Below are 15,229 nucleotides of genomic sequence, written 5' to 3' on the forward strand. Positions count from 1 at the left end.
ACTTGATGAAGTGGTGTTAAGAGAATCATATGCTCTCAAGTAGCTCAGAATCTAGTAGCAAGACAGGTAGCTCAACACGAGTCTAGCGGTTGAGAGCAGGCACTCTGGGTTCAAATCTCAGCTCTGTCACTTACTATCTCTGCTCAAATTAGTTGATGGCTCTATACCTTAATTCTCTCATCTGTAAAATGGTTAATAATGCTCTTCTAGGATTGTTGTGAAGATTGTGTGTTAATATATAATATTATTACTATAATAATAAAAGAACTTAGAAGAATATATGATGCATAATAAGGTTTTAATAAATTTTAGCTATAATTATTAAGAAAAAGCAGACTATAATATGGTATGAAGATCACAAACAATATATTAAAGGAAGATGAAAGAGAGAATTTAGATTCTCATGGGATGAACAGTGATGTTCTCACACAAGAGATGACTTTAAGTTGACCTTTGAAGAACAGGTAGAAATCAAACAGGTAGAGATGAGAAGATCATTCCATATGAGAAAAGTGTGAGTACTTAGAAATACATGAGGGTTCTTTTTCGGTATCTTTTGAAAAATATTCATTAGCCTCATATGTGAGGCAAATAGAATGCAAGAGAAGATTTTCAAGTGACGTAGCATGATATTATGTTGGAAACATGAGTTGAGGAAATTAAAAAGTCTTATATACCAAGTTAAAATATTATGATTTTATCCTCTTAGGTAACAGAACATGATCAGAGGTTTTCTGAGCTAGTAATATAGACTTGCATTTTTTATGGAAACAATGACAGCAATGCTATGTCTTGTTTAGAAGAGAAGGAGACTGAAGACAGGAAGATTTCTGAAAGGGTTTGTGAGTGATGGTGAAGCAGGGAGAGTTAAAGATAAAGGTGACTTTTTGCCTGAGTGACTGAAAGAATATTTATCCTATTAACTGAGCTAAGAAAAGTGCTGTACGCATTGGGAATAATCAGTAAAGGAAGTCTGGCCTGTATGTTTCTACCACTCTAAATTTGGCATCCAGATGGTACCTATTATTATTATTGTTGCTTAACATTTACTGAGGGTCGACAGCAAGCTAAGCCTGGTGTGGAACATTGAAGAGACATGCATATCTCCACATTTACACTCCCACTTCCATCTGGTCCCTTCACTTTGTTGTTGTCATATTTTCTGGGCACTTGTAAGTTGGTCACTGGTTTGTTATTCACTAATAATTACCAATTACTTGATGGTGAAAAGATTGAAAGATTTTTTTTAACATCTCTATTGGAGTATAATTGCTTTACAATGGTGTGTCAGTTTCTGCTGTATCACAAAGTGAATCAACTATACATATACATATATCCCCATATTCCCTCCCTCTTGCGTCTCCCTACCAGCCTCCCTATCCCACCCCTCTAGGTGGTCACAAAGCACAGAGCTGATCTCCCTGTACTATGCAGTTGCTTTCCACTAGCTATCTATTTTACATTTGGTAGTATATATAAGTACATGCTACTCTCTCACTTCTTCCCAGCTTACCCTTCCCCCTCCCTGTATCCTCAAGTCCATTCTCTACATCTAGGTCTTTATTCCTATCCTGCCCCTAGGTTCTTCAGAACCAGTTTTTTTTTTTTTTTTTTTTTTTTAGATTCCATATATATATGTTAGCATATGGTATCTGTTTTCCTATTTCTGACTTACTTCACTCTACATTACAAACTCTAGGTCCATCCACCTCACTACAGATAACTCAATTTTGTTCCTTTCTATGGCTGAGTAATATTCCATTGTATATATGTGCCACATCTTCTTTATCCATTCATCTGTCGATGGACACTTAGGTTGCTTCCATGTCCTGGCTATTGTAAATAGAACTGCAATGAACATTATGGTACATGACACTTTTTGAATTATGGTTTTCTCAGGTTATATGCCCAGTAGTGGGATTGCTGGGTAGTATTGTAGTTCTATTGTTAGTTTTTTAAGGAATCTCCCTACTGTTCTGCATAGTGGCTGTATCAGTTTACATTCCCACCAACAGTGCAAGAGGGTTCTCTTTTTTCCACACCGTCTCCAGCATTTATTGTTTATAGATTTTTTGATGATGGCCATTCTGACTGGTGTGAGGTGATAACTCATTGCAGTTTTGACTTGCCTTTCTCTAATAATTAGTGATGTTGAGCATCCTTTCATGTGTTTGTTGGCAGTCTGTATATCTTCTTTGGAGAAATGTCTATTTAGATCTTCTGCCCATTTTTTGGAATGGGTTGTTTGTTTTTCTGATATTGAGCAGCATGATCTGCTTATAAATTTTGGAGATTAATCATTTGTCAGTTGCTTCATTTGCAATTTTTTTCTCCCATTCTGAGAGTTGTCTTTTGGTCTTGTTCATGGTTTCCTTTGCTGTGCAAAAGCTTTGAAGTTTCATTCTGTCCCATTTACTTATTTATTTATTTATTTATTTCCATTTCTCTAGGAGGTGGGTAAAAAATGATCTTGCTGTGATTTATGCCATAGAGTGTTCAGCCTATGTTTTCCTCTAAGAGTTTTACATTGTCTGGCCTTACAGGTAGGTCTTTATTCCATTTTGAGTTTATTTTTGTGTATGGTGTTAGGGAGTGTTCTAATTTCATTCTTTTATAGGTAGCTGTCCAGTTTTCCCAGCACTAATTATTGAAGAGGTTGTCTTTTCTTCATTGTATATTCTTGCATCATTTATCAAAAGTAAGGTAACCATATGTGCATCGTTAACTCTGGGCTTTCTATCCTGTCCCATTGATCTATATTTCTGTTTTTGTGCCCATACCAGACTGTCTTGATTACTGTAGCTTTGTAATATAGTCTGAAGTCCTGGAGTCTGATTCATCCAGCTCCATTTTTCATTCTCAAGATTGCTTTGGCTGTTCAGGGTCTTTTGTGTTTCCATACAAATTGTGAAATTTTTTGTTCTAGTTCTGTGAAAAATGCCATTGGTAGTTTGATAGGGATTGCACTGAATCTGTAGATTGCTTTGGGTAGTATAGTAATTTTCACAATGTTGATTCTTCCAATCCAAGAACATGCTATACCCCTCCATCTGTTTGTATCATCTTTAATTTCTTTCATCAGTGTCTTATAATTTTCTGCATACAGGTCTTTTGTCTCCTTAGGTAAGTTTATTCCTAGGTATTTTATTCTTTTTGTTGCAATGGTAAATGGGTGTGTTTCCTTAATTTCTCTTTCAGATTTTTCATCATTAGTGTATAGGAATGCCAGGGATTTCTGTACATTAATTTTGTATCCTGCTACTTTACCAAATTAATTGATTAGCTCTAGTAGTTTTCTGGAAGCACCTTTATGATTCTCTATGTATGGAATCATGTCATCTGCAAACAATCACATCTTTACTTCTTCTTTTCTGTTTTGCAATACTTTAATTTCTTTATCTTCTCTGATTGTTGTGGCTAAAACTTCCAAAACTATGTTGAATAAAGTCATGAACCATAATGTTTTAAAATAATTGATAAATTGGACTTCCTCAAAATTAAAAATTTTGCATTTCAAAAGGCACTCTTTAGAAAATGACAGGATAACTTAAGACTAGGAGACAATATATACAAAAGAATTCTCTGATGAGGGACTTGTATTCAGAATATATAAAGACCTGTTATAACTTAACAAGAAAATAACTAAATTAAAAATGTGCAGAAGATTTGAGCAGAAACTTCATCAAAGATGATGCATAGGTAGTAAGCAAAAACATGAAAAGATGCTCACTACCATTAGTCATTAAGGAAATGCAAATTAAAATCACAATGAAATATTATTACACATGTATTAGAATGACTAAAATAGAACAGACAGTACCAGGTACTGTCAAGAATGTGGAGCAGCTGGAATATTCATACATTGTTGGTGGGAATGCAAACTAGTATAGACATATTAGAAATCAGTTTTCTCACAAAGTTAGATACTTATCATTTGACTCAGAAATCTCGCTCCTGTGTATTTACTCAAGAGAAAGAAAATACGTGTTCACAAAAAATCCTGTATGGGAAATTTTATTGCATGTTGATAATTGCCAAAAACTAGAAACAATGCAAATGTCAATCAACTGTTAAATGGATAAACAAACTGTGGAACACCATGGAAAGGAATTTTATGCAGCAATAAAATGGAAGGATTTACTGATGTATGCAACACATGGATGACTAACAAATACATGACTCTAAGTGAAAGAAGCCAGATTCAAAAAGCCACAAATTGTATTATTCCATTAACATGATGTTCTGGAAAAGTCAAAACTATAAGTTTTTTTTTTAATTGCTAACAGCAAATATTTATTCATGATTGAAGCCAAGAAGAATTTATAAATGCATTTTAATACCTTGCTTATAAAATAACATTTCACCTTTTCAAGCTTGTAAGGAATACAGGAAGGCTTTGATGTGTATATCTATCTATCTAACAAAAAAAGAACAGTGGTAACCATGGGCTGGATGTGGGAAAAGTAGGTTGACAAAGGAACATTTGAGAAATTTGGGGAGGTGATGCAAATGTTCACTATCTTTAGTGTGCTAGTGGTTACACATCTGTGTGCATTGTTAAAAATCATAGAACTGTACTGGGAAAAAAGAAAAATTTATTGCATGTAAATTATAGCCTAATAAACCTGACTTAATTTTTTAAATTTCTTTTTTTATGGAGGTCTCATACATATTTGTGGGGCATTTTTCTTGAATGCTTTATATTTTTGTTAGCATTTTAGATAGTATATTTTTTAATTTCAGTGTTGAACCATTTATTAAAGCATAAAGTTAGGGTTTATTTTTATGGTATCTGTTAAGTTCCAACAAACCTGCTGAACTGTTACATTATTTTATTTTTCAAATGCTTTTGAATTTTTCTCTGTGCACAATTATCTCATTAGTGGATTATAAACATTTTGTTTATTCCTCAAAAATTAAAAAAACAAGGAAAGTAAAGCTCAGAGACTATTTATCATTTACTTAAGTCCACAGGGCTTGAAAGTGCCAGAACCATAATTCCAACATTGTTCTTTCAAATGTAAATCTCAGAGCGTTCTTTAATTCGTGTTTTACTTTTATTATTTAATTGCTTTAATTATTTTATTTCAGGCATTTGTATTGGATGTGTATTGTTTGGATATCTCATTTATGCCAGTTCAGCACCTATTTTCTATTTTCTAATAATAAATTCTCAATTTCCATCAAGAAAACACCCAGTGCTGCACTCCATCTGTGACTTTTGGTGGGGTTGATGCATGCATATCTGATCAAAGCAGCACATGTGCTGTCCACAATAAATGGTTTAGGGATCAACACATGACTTACTCCAGGCTTATCATTCAATCTTCAAAATTTAACTGGACATATAAAAGGGAGGAGCACTCTTTCCACTAGGTTTACAGTGCTATAGAATATCAGTGTGAAGTTTTCACACTGCTCTGTGGGGAGAATCTCCCTGAGGATGAAGCCAGACCACAGGAAAGCAGAATCAAGGGGCAGAGACAGAATTATGATGGCATCTTTGATTCAATTTTCCTGAAAGCCAAATTTGTCCCTGGACTTTTCATTATGTGAAATAATAAAATTTTTGCTTGAACTGGTTTGAGTATGAAAGTATCCTCTGATATATTGAAGCATAAAATAAAACACTGATCTGGAAACTGAGAGGTCTCACATGTAATGCATGGTATCAAGGACCTCACAGACTTATAAAGAAGAGAAAGAATGCACATAAATTTGTAAATTTATTATGATAATAACTCTTTTCCATTGCCTCAATGTCGGATTACCTCACTTTTGAGACCATTTGTAAGAATAAATTGTATTAGATAAATGTAAGTCATTCCCTCATTCAAGCCAAGAAGCAATAATACTTTCAATTCTACCAAATACAGGGAGAAAAAAAAATGAAGTAAATCCTTATCTGCGTAAGGAGATGTCATCCTAAAAAACTCAGTTTCAGATTTTATTTAATGCCATTGACATATTTTTGGACGTACTTTATTTCAAAATCTAGATTCCCTAATCATTGTGAGTTTTAAAGATCAGAAGAAGACGTGATTCTAAACATTTAAAAATAAACAACTTTAGGATCTGTGGAATAAAAGCACATGAAGATGACTGCAAGATTTGCTATCTGAAGCTGGGAATAAAACTAAGGACCTTCTCAGTGCTCACAACTCTCTCCCATTTTTGTAAATCATACTATTGTTAAATTAAAAAACTGAAGAAATAAGTGTACAAATCTATGCATTGAAAATATTATATAACAGTTTTTTAAATGCTGTCAATTGGAAATCAGTCAAAATCTATAGGCTTCTTAATCCCAAATGACATTTAACACTTTCTACCCAGCAAAAGGTTAATTAAAAGTAATTTTTAGACCATATCAATGTGAAATGGGAGAAGAAATTTAATGATATTAAGAGAGTTAAATTGTGAAAATTTATGCCTGTAAATACTGATAAAATGTCAGTCTCTGTATATATGGACAATGTATAAATTGGCTAAGATCAAGTATGTCTTTGACACATTTTTTTTTTACAGAATTATGTTAAACCTATAGAACAATTTAAAGAGAATTGACATCTTTATAATGTCCAGTGTTACAATCCATGAACGTGAATTGTAAATCATGAATCCATTAGGGTCTTCTTTGATTTCTTTCATCAACATTTTGTGATTTTTAGGATAAAAGTCATTTACATGTATTATTACAGTTATACCTGAGTATTTTATTTTGGGGGAACAATTGTAATTTTTTTAAGAAAAATTTGATTTCTACATGTTTCTTTTGATTTTTAATTTTTTTTTAAATAGGGATATAGTTGTTTTACAATGTTGCATTAGTTTCTACTGTACAACGAAGTGGAGCCCCCTGTGCTATACAGTGGATTCTCATTAGTTATCTATTTTATACATATTAGTGTGTATTTGTCATCAATCTTCCAATTCATTCCATACCCCTTTTCCCCCTTGGTGCCCATATGTTTGTTCTCTACGTCTGTGTCTCTATTTCTGCCTTGCAAACAGGTTCATCTGTACCATTTTTCTAGATTCCACATATATGCATTAATATATGATATTTGTTTTTCTCTTTCTGACTTACTTCACTCTGTATGACAGTCTCTATGTCTATCCATGTCTCTATAAATGACTCCATTTCATTCCTTTGTATGGCTGAGTAATATTCCACTGTATATATGTACCACATCTTCTTTATCCATTCATCTGTCGATGGGCATTTAGGTTGCTTCCATGACCTGACTATTGTAAATAGTGCTGCAATGAACATTGGGGTGCATGTATCTTTCTGAGTTATGGTTTTCTCTGGGTATATACCCAGTAGTGGGATTGCTTCTTAGTATATACAAATATAATTGATTTTTATGTGTCACTCATAAATCTTGCAACTGTGTTGAAATCTCTTAATAGTTCTAAGAATTTTTTTGTATATTCCTTGAGATTTTCGATGTAAACAATCATATCATATGGAAATAGAGCCAATTTATTTCTTTAATGTTTTTCTCACCCTATTGCACTGACTAGAACTTCTAGTTTAATAAAAGTAGTGAGTACAGACATCCTCACCTTATCCCAATTTTAGAGGGAAAATATTCAGTTTTTCACTGTTTCTTTTTACACCCTTATACAATCATCTTTATTGATTTGTAAAAGCTGTATACACATCTAAAACCCTGAATTTACTTTGTAAAAATAAATCTTTAACAATAAATGGCACTATCAAAATCCCATTATTCTCAGGCTATTATGTCGTTATTTACATGCTTTTCAGCAATGATTGAAAAGAATCTTAGAGAACGAAAGCCAGTATATCAAAAAACCCTGTAAATTGCATTTGCAATTATACTGTTGTTTAACCGCTATATGAAAATATGGCTACATGCCTTACATTAATGAAAATGTAGCTATCTGTGTTGCTACGGTGTGCTAGCAGCACACAAGCTGCCACTGGTCTCCATTTTGTCATCAGTGCATTCTTTACTGCACAATGCTTTCCCAGTGGAATACCTGTGACAAACTACTTATGGAGAATGATAAAGTGTTATAAAAAAGAGGGACTGGACCCACACCTGCCTCTGCCATCTGGTCTTTTTCTCACTCAAGCAGTGTTGTATTTTTAGAAAACCATGCCTCTACTGAACATACTTCATATTTGATTTTTAAAAAATCAGTATTTTAAAGTTGGTGAGTTTTGTCAAGGTGTTTTGAGACAGAAACATGAAAAGCTTAAAGGCACAATGAGAGGGAAGTGAATGCTACATATAAAATATATTTCAAGTCTTCTAGGTTACTCAAGTCCAAAACCTTCTGAATTTGAAATTCCAATAATCAATTTCTGTTTCAGGTCCTTTTTGTTCTTGTAGGGGGGAAGGCAAAGTTGATTGAAGCAGGTGTGGGCCACAGGCAACCAGTTAGTTGAAGTTTCATTCTTTGAGATTTTAAAGTTCAAGTCAGCCATTCCTTCTACAGGTACTCTGTCACTTCCTGTGGTAAAATGTAGCAACTTCTTTTGAAGGTCAAGAGGAAATCCAAGCACAATATCCCAAAAGTATTGTATAGTCAAGTCGGTTTTTGCATAGCCATCATACTGAGTACTTCTCTGCAGGGCGTGCATATCCAGTTCAGGACTTCCACAGACCAGAATTTCAACCTCTTCTGGATGAAGAAGCATTAGGAAATTTGAAGCACACACACTGTGAAATCCATAATAAAATGCAGCAAACTGCTTATAGATGGATTTATTGAGAAGAAAGTCAATATAAAGCTGTACATATTCTTTCCTATTTTGATTGGTAACTGGAATTTTATCACCACCTGGCTTTAAATTATAGGACTTAATTATTCTGAATTCTTCTTGAAACACCTGAAATATTGAATAGAAATCTTCTTCAACATTGCCTTCATATGACAGGAGTTCACTTAATCCATGGGCCAACTCAGGCATAATTTGACTCAGGTCATCAGTGGTAACACTGCAGATGCCTACTGGCGTATTTTGGTCATTAGGAATGATGGGAGGGCTCAATAATTTCTTGTAGCAGCAGCGGGGGAAACGAATATCCAAAGCAATGCTGTTATAAACAGCTAGTCCCATAAGAATTCCAACCAATCGGAATCCAGAATAGTTGTCACATTTAAAGCTGCTAAACCAATGGCAGTATGAATCCTTATGATACGTAAACATGCCATAATCTGGATGAAAAATTTGTCGAATTAGAAGAAGGAACCATTCTTTAGTCAAGCCGCCTGTACCCAAACCAACTTCCCCTACAAAGGTAACTTTCAACTTCTTTTGCAAGTCTGCTCTTTTCCGGGTTAACTCATCAAGAGAATCGCTGACCAGATATGTCCACCTTACTTTCATATTTAGAAATAACATATTCATATCAGGTCTCTCTCTTCTAGATACTTTATCCACCAGACTTTGCTGTGAGAATTTCCAAAGCTCTGCCAGGTGTGGTATTCTTCCATGAGATCAATATGATCCAATGTAGAATTATAGAAATCAGTATAAAGAATAAGGGGAGGAAGAACCAAATTGTTTGCAGCATTAAGTAAAGCCAACATTTTAGATGATGATGGGATCCACCAGGAACACTTTGATATAGGTGGAAATTCTTCAGACTTTGCAGGAAACAGGTGTAAAGAAATAAACTGCAGCAATCTCTCTACCAATTGTTTGAACCTCTTCTGGGATAATTTTTTAAACCAGTGAACTAGGAAATGATGGTCAACTTCCACTAACATAGCTCTCTGTCGTAGCAAGTGAGCATAGATGACATATGTAGATGTGTTATTAAATTGAGGATTCTGTAAAAGTATAAAATATGCTCTGAGATAATCTTTTGTTCATGGACTTTTCCATTCTTGTAACAGGCTGTTAATGATTCCCTTTAATATTGTCTTCTGAATGTCTTGAGGCTGCTAGTATTGGAGGGTCTCCTGCAGAGGTGGTGGGTGGCTCTGTCTCACCATGAGGACAAGGACACTGGCAGCAGAAGTTCTGGGAAGTACTCCTTAGCGTGAGCCCTCCCAGAGTCAGCCATTAGCCCCACTGAAGAACCCAGGTAGCCCACTCTGTTTTTAATTAATTTATTTCTATTGAAGTATATTTGATTTACAATATTGTGTTACTTTCAGGTGTCCAGCAAAGTGATTCAGTTATATATATATATATATATATATATATATATATATATATATAATCCTGGACTTTTGCTTGTTGGGAGTTTTTAAATTACTGATTCAATTTCCGTCCTGGTAATTAGTCTGTTCATACTTTCTATTTCTTTCTGATTCAGTCTTAGGAGATTGTACCTTTCTAAGAATTTGTCCATTTCTTTTAGGTTTCCCGTTCTATCAGTGTATAGTTGATCATAATAGTCTCTTATGATTCTCTGTATTTCTGTGGTGCTGGTTGTAGTAACTATTTTTCAATTCTGATTTTATTGATTTGGGCCCTCTCCCTTTTTTTGATGATTCTGGATAAAGGTTTATCAATTTTATTTATCTTTTCAAACAATCAGTTTTGGGGTTCATTGATTTTTCTTAGTCTGTCTTTCATTTATTTCTGCTCTGATCTTTATGATTTCTTTCCTTCTACTAACGGGGTTTTGTTTGTTCTTCTTTCTCTACTTGCTTTAAGTGTAAGTTTAGGTTGTTCATTTGAGATTTTTCTTGTTCCCAAGGTAAGTTTGTATCACTATAAACTTCCCTCTTAGAACTGCTTTTAGTGTGCCCTATAGGTTTTAGATCATCTTGTTTTCATTTTCACTTGTCTCTAGGTTTTTTTTTTTAACTTCCTCTTTGATTTCTTCAGTGATCCATTGGCTGTTTAGTAACATATTATTCAGCCTCCATGTGGTTGTGTTTTTTCTGTTTTTTTTTTTTTTCTTGTAGTTGATTTTTAATCTCATAGTGTTGTGGTCATAAAAGATGCTTCATATTATTTCAATTTTCTTAAATCTACCAAGGTTTGCTTTGTGGCCCAGCATGTGATTTATGTTGGAGGCAGTCTTTCACTCTTGATGCATGGTGATAGCTGGAAATTTTGGTAGATGCTCTTCATCAGGTTGAGGTAATTCCACTTTATTACTAATATGCTTAGAGTTTTTATCATTAATTAATGTTGGATTTTCTAAAATGCTTTTTCTTTGTCAATTGATATGTCACTTGATTTTTCTTTTTCAGCTTACAGATATGGTGAATTAAATTGATTGATTTTCAAATGTTGAAGCAGTCTTCCATACCCGTTATAGATTTCACTTGGTAATGATGCTTTTTTTATACCTTTCTGGATTCAATTTTCTAATATTTTGTTGACAGTTTTTATGTGTAAGCTCATGGAGATACTGGTCTGTAGATGTTTTTCCTCTTTCTTTCCTTTTTATTTTGTACTGTCCTTGTCTGGTTTTGATATCATGTTGATACTAGCCTTATAGAATGTGTTGGAAAATGTTTTGCATACTTTTATATTCTGGAAGAGATTATATAAAATTGTTGTATTCTTTAACTGTTTGGTAGAAATCTTCAGTGAAACATCTGGGTCTGGTTTCTTTTTGGAGAGCTTTTAAATTACAAATTCAATTTCTTTAAAGGTAATAAGATTATTTCATTTGACTATTTCATCTTTACTGAGCCTTAGTAGTTTGTGGGTTTTGCGGAATTTGTCCATTTCTTCTAAATTGAATTTATGACTGCAGAATTGTTTGTAGTAGTCTCCTCTTATGCTTTTAATGACTACAAGATCTGTAGTGATGTTTCTTGTTTCATTCTTAATAGTAGTAATTTATGTCTTTGCTAGTTGCTTTCTTTGTCAGCCTTAGTAGAGCATTATCAATTTTATATTTTTCCCAAAGAAACAACTTTTTTTTCATTGATTTTCTCTATTGTTTTCCTGTTTTCAATTGCATTGATTTCTACTTGTGTCTTTATGATTTCTTCCTTATTCTTGCTTTGGGTATATTTTGTTATTCTTTTCCTATTTTTTTGTCATTCTTTAAAAATTTTTTTTTACGTTATTGATTAGAGGCTTTAGGTGAATCTCACATATTTTAATATGTTGTATTTTCATTTTTATTTAGTTCTATGAATTTTTAATTTACTTTGAGATTTCTTCCTTGACCCAAGGATTATTTAGGCTATTTCCAAGTATAGAGACGTTTTTAGAGACTAGACTAATTTCTAGTTTGATTCTATTATTTTCATAGAACATACTATAAAAATTACAAGTATCTTACATTTGTTGAGGTTTGTTTTATGACCCAGGATATGGCTTATCTTAGTGAATATTCCATAGTGCTTTAAAAAAAGTGTATTCTGGGCTTCCCTGGTGGCGCAGTGGTTGAGAGTCTGCCTGCCGATTCAGGGGACGCGGGTTCGTGCCCCAGTCTAGGAAGATCCCACATGCCACGGAGCGGCTGCGCCTGTGAGCCGTGGCCACTGAGCTTGCATGTCCGGAGCCTGTGTTCTGCAACGGGAGAGGCCACAACAGTGAGAGGACCACGTACCACAAAAAAAAGTGTATTCTGCTATTGTTGTATCAACCCATATATTTGAGTAACCACTAAATTTAAATTATATGAGGTAAGTGTATACATAAGGCCTAGTCTCTACCTTTGAGTATCTAATAAAATGGTCCAAGAAAATCTATTTATAAAAATAATTATACATATATCCCCATTAAAAATAATAATAATTATAAAATGGTGATAATCAGAAAGTTCCAAATGATTGAGATGAGAACGTTTTTATAGAAAGAGTGGTATTTTTGTCAGACATTAAAGGATGGGTAAAGCTCCAATATATGAGATTTGAGGGAAATATATTAGTTTTGTTTATGTAGGGCATGGAGGGAGAGAGAGGAAAAGGGAAGGAGGTGACTACCTACTCTTCTAGGATACAAGATTCTACCAATCAAATGTTAAACAGAACCAGATCTAAACACTGGGTGTTGATATAAAAAGATTTCAGATCTCATGCCTCTGATGTTTTATGTTTTCCTTCCTGAGGAAGCTCTCTTCTAAGGCTCAGTGATTTACAGATTGTTAGTACACAAGTGGACTTTGAGAAACTAAGAAATCTAGGTCTGTAAATGTTTCACAACAATAGTTGATTTCCATTTGAAACAAAAGAGAAAGACCTGTTACAAACTATACAAATTATAATATGCCAGAACAGGTAAGAACTGAAAATGTAAGGCTTTGGGTAAAGAACCAAAACACTTTTTTCTGTTGAATAAGAGAAAGCACAGTTTCCCTAGAAGTTAAACATGTATTATGAAATTATAAAACATATTAGTCATATAATTTTTCTTATGACAACAAGCAAGTCAAAATATGAAGAAACTTTGGAATTATTCATAGCATGTAGGGGAAATGAAAGATATAGGATATTTTATGTCAAATTGATAAAAGTAAAGTTTCTTATATGCACACATTTTACATATCCATTATTTATATTCTGCAGATAAAAAATGGAGGGTTAAAGACATATACAGCACTTGACCAGCATCACATAGTTGATTAGAGGTAAATTTTTCAATTTTATTCAGGATTTTGGCCTTCATAGTTCATGTTCTTTCTTGTAAAACAAAAACCATAGCTCTCTGCTCATAATAAAAATCTTTACAAAATGGCAAAAGAAAAAAAAGCATGCCAATGTTCCCAAAGAGAATATTAACTACATATTCCTTAATAATGCTCACATTTCTATTTCTTGGTTTTCCTTGTAACTCATAGGTTACTCTTGCTCAGTGTCATTAGCTGGACTTCCTCTTTTCCAGACTGATAACATGGAAGAACCCAGGGCTCAGTCCTTGATCTTCTCTTCTCTGTCTTCACTCACTCCCTTAATGATCTCATCTAGTCTCATAGGTTTAAATACCAACTTTTTGCTGATGGTTACCAAATTTGTTTCCCAAGCTCTGACTCTGTATACCCGACTGTGTCCTCAGCATCTCCATTTGGATAATTTATAGCATCTCACCCTTCACCTGTTCAAATGAACTGCTACCTCTATGCCCCAAACTTGCTCCAACTTCAGTGTCCTCCCTCTCAATTGATAGCAATTCTATCTCTCCATTTAGTCAGGCAAAAAAAAACCCAAAAACCTTGGAGACATTACCGATTGTTTTATTCATTTAATACCTTATATTCATTTTGTGAGGAAATTCCATTACCTCTACCTTCAAAATGTATCTTGCAGAGACCATCAAAATGGCAGAGGAGTAAAAACTGGAGATCACCTTCCTCCCCACAAATACATCAGAAATATATCTACATGTGGAACAACACCTACAGAATGCCTACTGAATGCTGGCAGAAGATCTCAGACTTCCCAAAAGGCAAGAAACTCCCCACGTACCTGGGTAGGGCAAAAGAAAAAAGAAAAAACAGAGACAAAAGAATAGGGATGAGACCTGCACCTCTGGGAGGGAGCTGTGAAGGAGAAAGTTTTCCACGCCCCAGGAAGCCCCTTCACTGGCAGAGATGGGGGGTGCTGGGGGAAGCTTCAGAGCCATGGAGGAGAGTGCAGTAATAGGGGTGCAGAGGGCAAAGAGGAGAAATACCCGCACAGAGGATCAGTGCCGACCAGCACTCACCAGCCTGAGAGACTTGTCTGCTCACCCGCTGGATGGGTAGTGGCTCAGAGCTGAGGCTCCAGCTTCAGAGGTCAGATCCCAGAGAGAGGACTGGGGTTGGCTGCGTGAACACAGCTTGAAGGGGGCTAGTGTGCCACAGCTAGCCGGGAGGGAGACTGGGAAGAAGTCTGGACCTGCCTAAGAGGCAAGAGACAACTGTTTCAGGGTGCACAAGGAGAGGGGATTCAGAGCACCACCTAAACGAGCTCCAGAGACAGGCGCAAGTCATGGTTATCAGCAGGGACACCAGAAACGGGCATGAAATGCTAAGGCTCTTGATGCAGCCACCAAGAAGCCTGTGTGTAAGCACAGATCACTATCCACACCTCTTCTCCTGGGAGCTGTGCAGCCCGCCACTGCCAGGGTCCTGTGATCAAGGGACAACTTCCCTGGGAGAACATATGACGTGCCTCAGGCTGTTGCAATATCACGCCAGCCTCAGCCACCACAGGTTTGCCCTGCGTTCTGTAACCCTCCCTCCCCCTGGCTGGAGTGAGCCAGAGCTCCCTAATCAGCTGCTACTTTAACCCCGTCCTGTCTGAACGAAGAACAGATACCCTCAGGCGAGCTACATGCAGAGAC

The 15,229-nt window shown here is 35.2% G+C and overlaps 1 protein-coding gene across 1 annotated transcript; it reads right to left on the minus strand.

Annotated features, from left to right (window-relative positions):
* Positions 1-8,293: 8,293 nt before the first annotated feature.
* Positions 8,294-13,969, minus strand: LOC309823138 (putative E3 ubiquitin-protein ligase HECTD2; the record flags this gene model as incomplete). The annotated part of the gene is given in 4 exon segments (XM_082655301.1): positions 8,294-9,438; positions 9,441-9,855; positions 9,859-9,930; positions 13,895-13,969. Coding segments are annotated over 4 exon segments (1,707 nt in total).
* Between the last annotated feature and the right edge of the window lie 1,260 nt (positions 13,970-15,229).

This window comes from Grampus griseus, assembly GCF_964374135.1.
Source record: "Grampus griseus genome assembly, chromosome: 5".
Classification (NCBI taxonomy): domain Eukaryota; kingdom Metazoa; phylum Chordata; class Mammalia; order Artiodactyla; family Delphinidae; genus Grampus; species Grampus griseus.